The 13,277-nt window shown below is 50.8% G+C and overlaps 1 protein-coding gene across 1 annotated transcript in view; it reads left to right on the top strand.

The window, feature by feature from the left end:
• The window catches only part of CLPB (ClpB family mitochondrial disaggregase), an 84,512-nt gene that overhangs the window by 52,499 nt on the left and 18,736 nt on the right, over positions 1-13,277 (top strand). Inside the window, exon 8 of the mRNA XM_056858810.1 lies at positions 2,102-2,216. Coding sequence (XP_056714788.1) covers positions 2,102-2,216 — 115 coding nt within the window. The remainder of the gene's footprint in view (positions 1-2,101; positions 2,217-13,277) is intronic.

The raw sequence follows: 13,277 nt of genomic DNA, 5'->3' as shown, positions 1-13,277 counted from the left end.
TCTGGATGCAATCCAGCAAGTGCCGTCTCCACTGGGGATCGGCACAGAAGTTATTGCTCCATATAGAAGCATCAGGACTGATGGGGTGTCTTGGTTACATGCTAGACGGATAGCGGCAACCAACACTGGATTGTTTGCTATTTATTTTTTTAAAAACTTCTGTCAAGGTCACCACCATGGCAGAGAGCTGATGTGTTTTGCTGCCTTTTAAAGGCAGAGGGGCAGCGTGATCTTCCCAAGCCGTGTGCTTCTGCTGGTCGTGCTGCTTGCAACAGCACTCTTGGAGCATGCAGAATCTGGCGAGGGGCTGTGGCTCAGTGACAGAGCATCTGCTTGGCATGCAGAAGGTCCCAGGTTCAATTCCCGGCATCTCCAGTTAAAGGGACTAGGCAAGTAGGTGATGTGAAAGGCCTGAGTCCCTGGGGAGCCATGGGAAGGGGCTATGGCTCAGTGGTAAAGCATCTGCTTGGCATGCAGAAGGTCCCAGGTTCAATCTGCAGCATCTCCAGTTAAAAGGACCAAGCAGTAGGTTATGTGAAAGACCCCTGCCTGAGACCCTGCAGAGCCACTGCCGGTCTCAGTAGACAATACCGACTTTGATGGAACAAGGGTCTGATTCAGTATCAGGCAGTTTCATGTGTTTGGGGAGGGGGCGTGGTTCAGTGACAGAGCATCTGCTTGACATGCAGAAGGTCCCAGGTTGAATCCCCGGCGCCTCCAGTTAAGGATCAGGTAGTAGGTGATGTGAAAGACCTCAGTGGGTCATTGGCAGAGCATCTCCTTGGCATGCAGAAGGTCCCAGGTTCAATCCTTGGCGTCTCCAGTTAAAAGGACTAGGCAGAAGGTGGTGTGAAAGACCTCTGCCTGAGACCCTGGAGAGCAGCTGCCAGTCCGAGCAGACAGTAGTGGCCTTGATTGACCAAGGGCCTGATTCAGTCGAAGGAAACTTCATGTGTTGGGAAGGGCCTGAGGCTCGGTTGTACAGCCTCTGCTTGGCATGCACAAAGTCCCAGGTTCAATACCTGGCCTTTCGAGGTAAGGATCAGGTATTAGGTGATGTGAAAGACCTCAGCGGCTAATTTGTTGAGCATCTGCTTGGGAGTTCTAACTCAGATAAGCTCATTTTGGAATAAGCATTGTTCATCCTCAAGGTGTTGCTGGACCTTTGTTTTATTTTTCCACAATAGACTAATACAGCCACCCCAGTGGGCTTGCAATGCACAAAACCCGTTTCTGCAATGCACAAAACTCGTTAAATTGTGGAACTCCCTGCCCCAGGACATGGTGACGGCTGCCAACTTGGAATGCTTTAAGAGGGGAGTGGACATGTTCATGGAGGAGAGGGGTATCCATGGCTACTAGTAAAAATGGATAGTAGTCATGATGCATCCCTATTCTCTCCAGGATCAGAGGAGTATGCCTGTTACATTAGGTGCTGTGGACCACAGGCAGGATGGTGCTGCTGCAGTTGTCTTGTTCGTGGGCTTCCTAGAGGCACCTAGATTGGCCACTGTGTGAACAGACTGCTGGAATTGATGGGCCTTGGTCTGATCCAGCAGGGTTTTCCTTGTGTTCTTATGGAGGAGAGGGCTATCCATGGCTACTAGTCCAAATGGATACTAGTCATGATGCATCCCTATTCTCTCCAGGATCAGAGGAGTATGCTTGTTACATTAGGTGCTGTGGAACACAGGCAGGATAATGCTGCCGCAGTCGTCTTGTTTGTGGGCTTCCTAGAGGCACCTGGTTGGCCACTGTGTGAAGACTGCTGGATTTGATGGGCCTGGGTCTGATCCAGCATGACCTTTCTTTATGTTCGTATGTTAAAAGGTGCTTTGACTCTCAAAAGCTTATACTCCAAAAATCTGGTTGGTCTCTAAGGTACTACTGGACTGGAATCTAGTTGTTTTCCTGCAGACCAGGAGAGCTGTCCCCTCTGAAGCTCTCTCTCCATCACATCTCCAAGCAGATGAAGACTCTTCTGCTGCGGGCATGCTTGACTGTGTGGGTTTTGTGTCCTCTGTTCAAAGGGCGTTTTGCAGCTGTTGGGATATATTTTGAAGATGCCAGTGCTGATTGCCCCCTCTCCTCCTTCCCACAGTTCCAAGAAGAGCAGCGCAAGAGAGAAATAGAAGAACGGCGGCGGTTTCCCCTGGAGCAGAGGCTGCGAGAACATATCATTGGCCAGGAGAACGCCATAGCAACTGTTGGAGCAGGTAAGGGTCTGTCCGGTTCGATTAGCCTGCTGTTTCACAGACGCCTCCTGAGAAGCAAAGAGCAGGTATCCATCAGGAGAATGTGACGACATGTACCTGACCTATTTGGAATGGTGGTGTGCATGCAGCCAGGAAGCATACAGTGTGTTGAGAGCCAGCGTGGTGTAGTGGTTAAGAGCGGTGGTTTGGAGCAGTGGAGTCTGAGCTGAACCCTCTGCATTATGCAGGGGGTTGGACTAGATGGCCCTGGTGACCCCTCCCAACTCTGTGAGTCTATGAACCGGGTTTGATTCCTCACTCCTCCACATGAAGCCAGCTGGGTGACCTTGGGCTAGTCACAGCTCTCTTAGAGCTCTCTCGGCCTCACCTCACAGGGGGTCTTTTGTGGGGAGGAGAAGGGAAGGTGATTGTAAGCCGGTTTGATTCTCCCTTAAGTGGTAGAGAAAGTCGTCATATAAAAACCAACTCTTCTTCCACTTCTTCTTCTATTCTGAACTTGTTCCAGAGCTCAGGATTTCACCTTTGAGAAACTTTATTTTGTTCTTGGGAAATAAGTTTCTTGTCATGATGTTGGCAATGGGAAAAAAATAGGGGGAAATGCCAGAAAATCAGTTACTGCCTTGTGGTATATGGGAAGAAACAGGATAGATATTTATTAAAGGGTGAAAATTTGCTTCATGTAGGGGAAGATTTTATTATATTTATTGTGCTGGGATGGGGAGGGACGGTTCCAGGGAATAAGAAGTGGGGAGGTGGAGGGTCCAGTTCCCAGTAGCCTTGGACGACCGTCTGGCAAACTGGCTGCCTCCGTCTCCCGCCATCCCCAAATTGTCACTCTGCTGCGTACATCTGTTGCTTGCAAAGTATTCCCAGCCCGGCCTGTTTTATGGCTTGCGATAAACCTTTGCTAGGCAGCTTTTCACTGCAGAACCTCTCTTATTGCCCCAGAGAGCTGCCTTTTATGGTGTAGGGTCCGGTGCGCTATAAGGAGGGAGGGGGCCTGTGGCTCAGTGGAAGAGCCTCTGATTCCGGAGTATAAGCTAGAACCCAAATCTAGCTGTTCTACTGCAGACCAACACGGCTACCCTCTGGAACTGTACAGATAAGTGTGTGTGTTAAGTGTCATCATGTCGCTTCCGACTCATGGCGACCTTGTCCTCCAGAGCATCCTGTCTTTAACAGCCTTGCTCAGGTCTTGCAAATTTTTCCTAGCGTTATTGTCTTTTCCAGTGACTCTGGTCTTCTCATAATGTGACCAAGGTATGACAGCCTCAGTTTAGTCATTTTAGCTTCTAGGGTCAGTTAAGGCTTGATTTGATCTATAACCCACTGATTTGTCTTTTTGGCAGTCCACGGTATCCGTAACACTCCCCTCCAACACCACATTTCAAAGGAATCTTCTCTTCTTGTCAGCTATCAGCTATAGCATGGCATCGGTTTTTGTCAGAGTGGGTCAGGAGGTCTCAAAGAAAGTAAAAGTTGTGGGCTCCGTGAGCATCCCTGAGGCAGGAGAACCCAGCACAAACCCACAGGGGATTCAGAGTGAGTTTCCTGTCCCAAAGAGGCAGGATGTGTCCCGGGGTGCTGATGAAAGACCGGTTGCACTCTGAAGCACATGAACACATGAAGCTGCCTTCTACTGAATCAGACCCTCGGTCCATCAAAGTCAGTATTGTCTACTCAGACTGGCAGCGGCTCTCCAGGGTCTCAGGCAGAAAGAGGTCTTTCACATCACCTACTTGCCTGGTCCCTTTAACTGGAGATGCTGGGGATTGAGCCTGGGACCTTCTGCATGCCAAGTAGATGCTCTGCCACTAAGCCACAGCCCCTCCCCAAGCAGAGGGCTCTTAAACCACTGGCTGCCTCCGGAAGGAAAAATAAGGGAGCCGTTTCAGCGTCTCCCTTGCTCAGAGCTCAGTGTGTAGTAAATAAGGAATATTAGAACTCTTTGTCAGCCTCCCTGTGCTGAGATCTCCCCCTCTTGCATTCATGAGACCATTAAGAGGGATGGATGGAAGGAAAGGAAGGGGGAGAGGAGCCTCCCGAAGAGCAAGAGAGAAACTGGCTCTGGGCGCATCACGATGGACACTTTAAATCACAGAATCATAGAGTTGGAAGGGACCGCCTGGGTCATCCAGTCCAACCCCCTACACAATTCAGAAATTTCACAAGTACCTCCCCCCACACACTCCAGTGACCCCTACTCCATGCCCAGAAGATGGCCAAGGTGGCCTCTCTCTCATGATCTGCCTAAGGTTATAGAATCAGCATTGCTGACAGATGGCCATCTAGCCTCTGCTTAAAACCTCCAGGGAAGGAGAGCCCACCACCTCCCGAGGAATCCTGTTCCACTGAGGAACCACTCCAACTGTTAGAAAATTCTGCCTGATGTCTAGACTTGACCCTCTGTTTGGGTCAGGCCAGTTCGCGGCGTCTCCTCTTCCTCGTACCTGTTTGCACAAGTGATCTGCTCTTGCGGGTGGTGCAAACTTTGCAGAAGAAAATTTGACCGAGTGCTTGGATCCGCTTCCCGCAGCAGACATGGAAAGCCCTACCCTGAGGATTCCCTCCTTGTAACCAGGAGCTGCGACACTTGTGAGATGCCGTTATTGTTATTTATTTATTTGAGTTTGTACCTTGCCCTCCCCAGCCAAGCCGGACTCAGGGCAGCTTCCAACAAAAATATAATACTACAAATACATTGATTAAAATACACCATATTAAAAGTTTTTAAAAGTTACATTATGGAGCGGACTTAAATAGAGCTCAGATGCTGGAAAGTCAGTTGAGAACTTGGTCTCCTACTCGGTTTCAGTCTCAGCCTGTGTTCAATGTTCATCTCATCTCCCACAGCTCCTCCTCGCCATTCAGCTGGCCTGGGTAGGCAAAGGGCCAGCAGCATGTGGAAGAATTTATGACCGCTGCATCTCCGTGTTTTTGACAATCTGCACAGAGTTCAATGTCTGGGGGGTGGGAAGCATTTCCAGCCTTTTTGGCAGTGGAGATCTCCTGGGAAGCCCCTGGATGGTGTTCATGAACTCACGGAAGCCAGGAGGGGAACAAGCGGAGGCTTCCTGTTGATCAGGGGGGCTGCCCTTTTCGCCTGCTTTGAGAGTTGTTTGTACTTCCCCAAGGCTAGGAGAAGTACAATCAAATTGCAAAATGTAAGCACTGTTATGCAGAAGTGATGAATGTGCATAATTCGTGATAAGCATCGTATTTATCTCTTGTCAAGTGCCAAAGCTGTCCTAAGTGCAGAACCAAGAGTCAAAGGCCATTTATGCACGGGAGGTTTTGCCTTTGATTTGCTGCCCTCTGGATGCACATTTTCCCCATCTGTATTCTCAAAACTCAAAAATAAGCCCCCATGCAGAATTTTGAGAATTCAGATGGGGAAAATGTGTATCTAGAGAGCGGCAAACCCGAGGCGAAACCTCCCATGCATAAATGGCCAAAGACGGGCTTTGCTTGCAGGTGGGAACAGTGTCGAGTGGCATTTCGCGGCATACGATTTGCATTTGGAATCAGGAGATGGCAGAGGGCATAAATCTCTGGTGAGCTAGATCCGAGTCCAGGAGCACCGTGGAGGCCAGCAAAGTTTTCAGGGTATAGGTTTTCGAGGGTCAAAGCTCCCTTCGTATCTGACCCCTGAAAATCTTGTCAGTCTCTGAGGTGCTACAGGACTCAAATCTAGCACTTCTCCTGCAAGCTAACATGGCTGCCCAGCTGCAAAAATCTGTGGTGGTGGCTTACTGGAGATGGCGAGCAATCTCCACCTTAGGATAAGTGCTCTGTCCAGATAGTGAGCAGAAGAGGGGAAGAAGAACTTGTGGATAATTGGCAAGGAACAGGCACACCCGTTGGGACCTTAGCGCCAGTGTGGAGGGGGGGAGGGGGGGAGAGCATGGAAAATGGAGAAGGCTTATCTCACTGCCAGCGTGGTGTAGTGGTTAAGAGCAGTGTAGAGGTTTGGAGTGGTGGATTCTGATCTGGAGAACCGGGTTCAATTCCACACTCCTCCATATGAGCAGCAGACAATCTGGTGAACCGGGTTGGTTTCTCCACTCCTCCACATGAAGCCAGCTGGGAGACCTTGGGCTAGTCACACCCTCTCAACCCCACCCACCTCACAGGGTGTCTGTTGTGGGGAGGGGAAGGGAAGGTGATTGTAAGCCGGTTTGATTCTACCTTAAGTGGTAGAGAAAGTCGGCATATATAAAACAAACTCTTCTTCTTCTTTGCTGAAACTGTCCATATTTGTGCACAGGAGCCTGGGTTTTAGAATCCAATGGGCCTCTTTCCTGCCCTGTGCAGTCACCGAAGGTCTTTGGATGTTGCATCCTCGTAGGAGTGAGCGAGTGAGTGAGTGGGCGGGGAGGCTGAGCCGTCCCACAGGCGCACACCGGTTAGAGGGCGGCCGTGCCCGAAGGCAGCAGCAACGGGGGCTAATTGGGCGGCTGTGATTAATGGGCAGAGCCTCTCTCAGACACAGGTGGCGGCCAGAGCAGCTGCCTCCCCGCGAGCTCCCTTGATTGAATGGTTGGGGATGAGGCAGGCGCTTTGCCTTGACTGCCTCAGGATGTTGGGCTGCCAAGTTGGGGCCGGCCCACCCGCCAGGTCTGTTGCTGCTGCTGCTCCCACCACTTGCAATGCCACCACCAGCCTGCTCAAGGCAGAGAGAAGAAGAAGGGTTGGTTTGTATATGCCAATTTTCTCTACTGTAAGGAGAATCAAACCGGCTTACAATCGCCTTCCCTTCCCCTCCCCACAACAGACACCCTGTGAGGTACACATGAAGCTGCCTTCTACTGAATCAGACCCTCGGTCCATCCAAGTCAGTGTTGTCTACTCTGACTGGCAGCTGCTCTCCAGGGTCTCAGGCTGAGGCCTTTCACATCACCTACTTGCCTGGTACCTTTTAACTGGAGATTCTGCCAGGGATTGAACCTGGGACCTTCTGCACGCCAAGCAGATTCTCTACCACTGAGCCACGGCACTTCCCCTAGGTAGGTGGGGCTCAGAGAGTCCTGAGAGAATTGGCCCAAGGTCACCTAGCTGGCTTCATGTGAAGGAGTGGGGAAACCAACCCGGTTCTCCAGTTTATCATCCGCCGCTCATGTGGAGGGGTGGGGAAACCAGCCGGGTTCCACAGATTAGAGTCCGCCACTCCAAACCACCGCTCTTAACCTCTACACCACGCTGGCTCTCTGTTGCGTTCCATTAGCGGGTTGCATGTTGCCGTGTTCCATGTTTGGCACCAAACACCCATCTTTGTGGCAATTTGGGGAAGGGGGCTGTGCGGCAGCAGCAGATTTCCAGCTCCACTTATTGACTGATTGATTGATTTAGAATATCCTGCTTCTTATATTTTAGATTTTTATACCACCTTGCCACCAAGGAATTTGTGTTGGTATTACATATTCTTCCCCCCCATTTTATCCACACAACGATCCTGTGAGGTAGGTTAGGCTGGCCCAAAGCCGCCTAGTGAGCTTCATGGCTGAACAAGGATTAGAATTTGGCTGTTGTTTGTTTGTTTAAAACATTTATTTGCTGCCTTTCTTCCCAATGGAGCTCAAGGTTTTTGTTGATTTTAAAGGTTGTAACTCGCCCTGAGCCCTGTCGGACCAGGAATGAGGGCGGGGCTATAAATGTGAATATAAATAAATAAGGTCCCTTACAAACATAGATAAAACACATCTAGTAAAATACATTTAAAAACACCAAAATTTAAAATCACTACTCAGGACTGCTACTATTCAAATGCAGTCCTAAATAAAGCCGTCTTCAACTGCCTCCTTAAGATCGAAAGTGAGGGGGCCAGGTGCACCTCCCTGGGGAGGTTGCTCTTCCGTAATTGTGGGGTAGCCACCAAAAAGGCCCTTTCTCAGGTGCCCACCAAATGAGCTTCTTTGGTTGGTGGGACAGTTAAGAGGGCCTCTCCCTATGATATTAGTTTCTGGGCAGGAACATACAGGAGAAGACAGCCCTTGAGGTGACCTGGTCCCCTGCTCCTTGACCAGCATTCTCGCCTCTGCACCATCTCACTCCCAAGGACCCATTGGATCGTGACCCATTAGATGGCAGCACTGTGAGCCCAGCGTCCAGGGATGCGGGCAAAGTCAAGCCTGCCGCACGAAATGCCAACGCGTTGCCTCCCAAGGGCAGGGCTGATCTCTGGTTCGTGCCTGAAGGACGTCGGTCCTTCGGTCTCGCAGGCACGGCCGGTCCAAGAAGCCCCACGGAATGAATTGATTTGATAAATGGACATTTATTACGCTCACAAATTGGCTGAAACCAATTTTGGCCACGTCAACCCCTGATAACTGCTGGGGTATTGATTTGTGTAAAGTAATACAGTGAATTTATCAGTTCAATAGCGAGCTGGAAAGGCCTCCATGAGACCCGGCGCTCCGTCTTCTCCGTTACAGATGGAAACATAAAGCTGGGGCTGGCTGTGGGGGCCCGACGTGGGGCCCATCTCTCTTTTGCTTCCGGGGACCAAGCGGAGCTTCCAGTGGGGGCTTTGGGGGTGGCCGCCCTTCCGGGACTCCCCACAACCCTTCAGGGCCATGAGAAGCATAAGAGCTTTGGGGAGGAAGATGCACTTCCCCCTACCCCATCTGTGGATCCTCTGTAGGACCAGGGATGAAATGCCACGTCAACCAGGGTTTGCTGCATTGCTAACTGGTGTTTTAGCCTTCCGATCCTGGCATGGAGGGTTTCTGCGCTGGTCGAGTATTGTTTTCTTTTTCCCAAACGCCCCTCGTGTGTGGCCAAACAGATTTACAGTTTAGTACAGGGGTCCCCTACGTGGTGCCCGTGAGCGCCATGGCAGGCGCTGATACCTTTCCTGGCACCCGACAGGTGTTTTTAGAAGGTGGGTGGGGCTTTTGCACTTCAAGGCTTCTGATTGGCTGCTGGAGATTTGGCTGTGCTGGCAGCACAAGGCTCTTCACAGTGTGACAAGGTCAGCTGCGGCAGCCATTTTGTGCTTGGCTCCGCCTCCTGTGGCAGCCATTTTGCGGTTGGCTCACCCTCCTGTGGCAGCCATTTTGTGACCCTGCCCACCACTCTGTGTCAGAATTCCTAAGGTGCCTGCAGGCTCAAAAAGATTGGGGACCCCAATTTAGTGCTTTAAGAGGCTTTTTATGTGCTGGCTGTCACGGCAGCCCTGCAAAGTAGACCTCTTGTGTGCCCATTTCACAGATAGGAAACCAAAGCTTAAGAAAAGCCAGCTCACTAAGGATGAAATCCCCATGATAGGGTAGGCTTTGTGGATGTGTGTTGTGTGTGAAATCCGAAGTCCCCCATATCCTGCTGGCTGAACAACTTTTGTTACTGACTAACAGAAGCCCCCTGAGTGATCCTGGCTCAATACAACTGGTTCACGGAAACATGTCCATTCTCTCTTCAAGCCTTCCAAGTTGGCAGCCATCACCACATCCTGGGGCAGGGAGTTCCACAGTTTAACATATGAAGCTGCCTTATACTGAATCAGACCCTCGGTCCATCAAAGTCAATATTGTCTACTCAGACTGGCAGCAGCTCTCCAGGGTCTCAGACAGGTCTTTCACATCACCTACTTGCCTAGTCCCTTTACCTGGAGATGCCAGGGATTGAACCTGGGACCTTCTGCATGCCAAGCAGATTCCCTACCACTGAGCCACGGCCCCTCCCCTAAGAGATTTGGCATATACTCTGGAATATTTATGCATATAGCTACCTTAAACCGAATCAGACCACTGGTCTATTAAGTTTGGTGTTTACTCATACTGGCAGTAAATCTCGAGCATCTGAAGCAAAGGTCTTTTATGACACCTACAACTTTATCCTTTTAGCTGGTGATGCTGGGGATTGAACCTGGGACCTTCCACGTGCCAAGCAGATGCTCTACCACTAAGCCACAGCCTGTCCCCACATTTTCACACCCCATTTGTTCGTCAGGGCTGGAAGTTTTTGTTTTGTTTTGTTTTTTTAAAGGAAGTCTGAGATTCTTCATGTGCCAAATGTTAAACCAGATGTTGAAATCCACCCACTGGGCACATCTTGATCTTTGTTTTCATTTTGCAAGCGCTTGTCGGACAACAGCCGGAAGGGAATGAGGGAGGCTCATCCTTGCGCTGCCAGGAGGGCAGCTCTCACAATGCTCCCCAGCCCTGCTTTGGACTTTGCCAGTTGCAGGAGCGTCTGCTGCCGCTGTATTCTAGCAGGAGCACATCTGCCCTTCAAGGCACCCGGCGGTTCTCGGACGCTCTTTTGTGTTTTCCATTCTGTCTGCCTTTCCACTTCCATTATCCTCTTCCACTATCAGAAAAAACAATCTCTTTGCTCTCCGTTCCTTTAAAGCTTGGCATTTTGCCTCCTTTTAAGGGGGCTTCTGTCAGACGTAATCTGCTGCATCTCTGGGCCCTCTGACCTCTGACAACCACCCGCCTGGCCTGTGCAGAATTTTAAAAAGCAGCCCCACAACAGGTGAGCTCTTAGCGTCATCTGCTCAGTGCTCCGTGCCTGCCTTTGGGAAGGAGGCACAAAGAATCACAAAGTGCTTTTGTGAGGAGCGCAGCTGGAATAGCCCTCTGAGAGGTGCAGTAGAAAAGAGAGCACCTGGCCAAAAATGGGGCTGTAGAGCAGGCACGACTCTCTGTCTCCACGATAGCCCAAGACTCATGTGGGTACTGTGATTTGCCAGCAGCACGAGAAGTTCCCAGTCGGCCCTTGAGCCCATCTACTGTTGTCTTGAATGGAACACATGAAGCTACCTTCTACTGAATGAGACCTTCGGTCCACCAAAGCCGGTCTACTCTGACCAGCAGCAGCTCTCTAGGGTCTCAGGCAGAGGTCTTTCTCATCACCTACTTGCCTAGTCCCTTTAACTGGAGTTGCCGGGGATTGAACCTGGGACCTTCTGCGTGCCAAGCAGATGCTCTGCCACTGAGCCACGGCCCAAATTTTTATCAGACCTTTAGTCCACCAAAGCCAGTACTGTCTACTCTGACCAGCAGCTGCTCTCCAGGGTCTCAGCAGGGGTCTTTCACATCACCTACTGCCTGGTCCTTGAACTAGAGGTACCGGAGATTGAACTTGGGACCTTCTGCATGCCAAGTAGATGCTCTACCACTGAGCCACAGCCCTATGCTGTATCTTTCTGTAGGAGCGTGAAAGACATTTGTTTTCTTGGTGTAAGACAGTTTCACATGTAAATGGAGAAATGGTACGGACTGGATTCTGCAGATGTTTTGATAAAGGCGCATACACTCTAGCATCAGCAGACGGCTCCACATGCTGGAGGAAAGAGCTGGTCTTAGCAGGACAGATTTACAGGTCCCAGTCCTCCATGTCGTGTGAACACATGAAGCTGCCTCGCGCTGAATCGGACCCTTGGCCCATCAAAGCCAGCATTGTCTACTCAGACTGGCAGCGGCTTTCCAGAGTCTCAGGCAGAAGTCTTTCCCATCACCTACTTACCCAGTCACTTTACCTGGAGATGCCGGGGATTGAATCTGGGACCTTCTGCATGCCAAGCAGAGGCTCTCCCACTGAGCCTCCGCCCTTTCTCAGCCTGACCCCTGAGATCCTTCAACACACAGCTGGTGGACATTGTGAGAGGGGCCGTGGCTCAGTGGCAGAGCATCTGCATGGCATGCAGAAGGTCCCAGGTTCAATCCCCAGCACCTCCAGTTAAAGGGACTAGGCAGGTAGGTGATGTGAAATACCTCAGCCTGAGACCCTGGAGAGCCACTGCCGGTCTGAGTAGACAATACTGACTCTGATGGACCGAGGGTCTGATTCAGGAGAAGGCAGCTTCGTGTGACAGGGTGCCTTATGCATGGAACGCAGGAACCAGACTTCCTCCCTGGGTATCTGCTTTGTGGTTGCAGATCCTCCACTGGGTGTGATAGAAAAGCTTTAGTGTAATAAGTGAATATTTAACCAAACCTCCCCCCTCCTTCTTTTGGTATTTTGTACGTTTAATTTTTTTGGATAAATCATTGTACATTTTTTCAAAGCAATCCTGTCCCCCCTCAACCTCCTCTTCTCCAAGCTAAACATGCCCAGGTCCCTCAGCCTTTCCTCGCAGGGCTCGGTCTCCAGGCCCCTGATCATCCTTGTCGCTCTCCTCTGCACCCGCTCCATTCTGTCCACATCCTTTTTGAAATGAGGCCTGCAGAACTGCACACAATACTCCAGGTGCGGCCTGACCAATGCAGTGTACATCCTGGGACTTCCTTGGTGATCTCCCTTCCAAGCACTAACTGGGGCTGACCATGCTTAGCAGCAAAGATCTGGTGAGTTTGGGCTAGCCTGGGCCATCCAGGTCTGGGCAAAAGACATACAGAGGTGGTTTGCCGTTGCCTGGCCCTGTGTAACAACCCCAGGCTTCCTTGGTGGTCTCCCATCCAAGCACTAACCTGGGCCGGCCCTGCTTAGCTTCCGAGGTCTGTCAGGTTCGGGCTAGCCTGGGCCATCCAGGTCAGGTCTTTAGATGCAGCAGCTGAAACTGACCGGGATGGTGGTTAATACCAAGAGCGGCCCATCCGCATGAAACAGAGCTCCCCTGGTTGGATGGTCAGGGCTGGGGGCTGATCCACCCAGTTTTGTTTTGTTTTTTGTTTTGTTTTATTTGCATTATTGATAGCCCACCTTTCTCACTGGGGCCCAAGGCAGATTACACAGAGTGACTCAATACAATCAATGCAATAAGATTAGAGTTGTAGAACCAACAAGTAATCTTTAAAAAAACAACTGAAGCAAAGCATATAAAGCCAGAGCGTTACCATCTGCACTGGCTCCAACTGGAGTATCAGATCAGGTTCAAGGTGCTGGTTTTGACCTTTAAAGCCTTACATGGTCTGGGACCCTGGTATCTTCAGGACCGCCTCTCCTGGTACACCCCCCGAAGGACACTAAGATCGTCCGACGAAAATTTATTGGTGGTCCCTGGCCCTAAGAGCGTGCGGCTGTCCTCGACAAGAGCCAGGGCTTTCTTGGCCCTGGCTCCTGCCTGGTGGAATGCTCTGCCGGGTAACATCAGGGGCCTGTGGGATCTGAAAGTCTTCC

Source organism: Euleptes europaea, chromosome 12, assembly GCF_029931775.1.
Source record: "Euleptes europaea isolate rEulEur1 chromosome 12, rEulEur1.hap1, whole genome shotgun sequence".
Classification (NCBI taxonomy): Eukaryota; Metazoa; Chordata; class Lepidosauria; order Squamata; family Sphaerodactylidae; genus Euleptes; species Euleptes europaea.
Note: the sequence above shows the minus strand (reverse complement) of the source record. Positions and strands in the feature narration are given on the sequence as shown.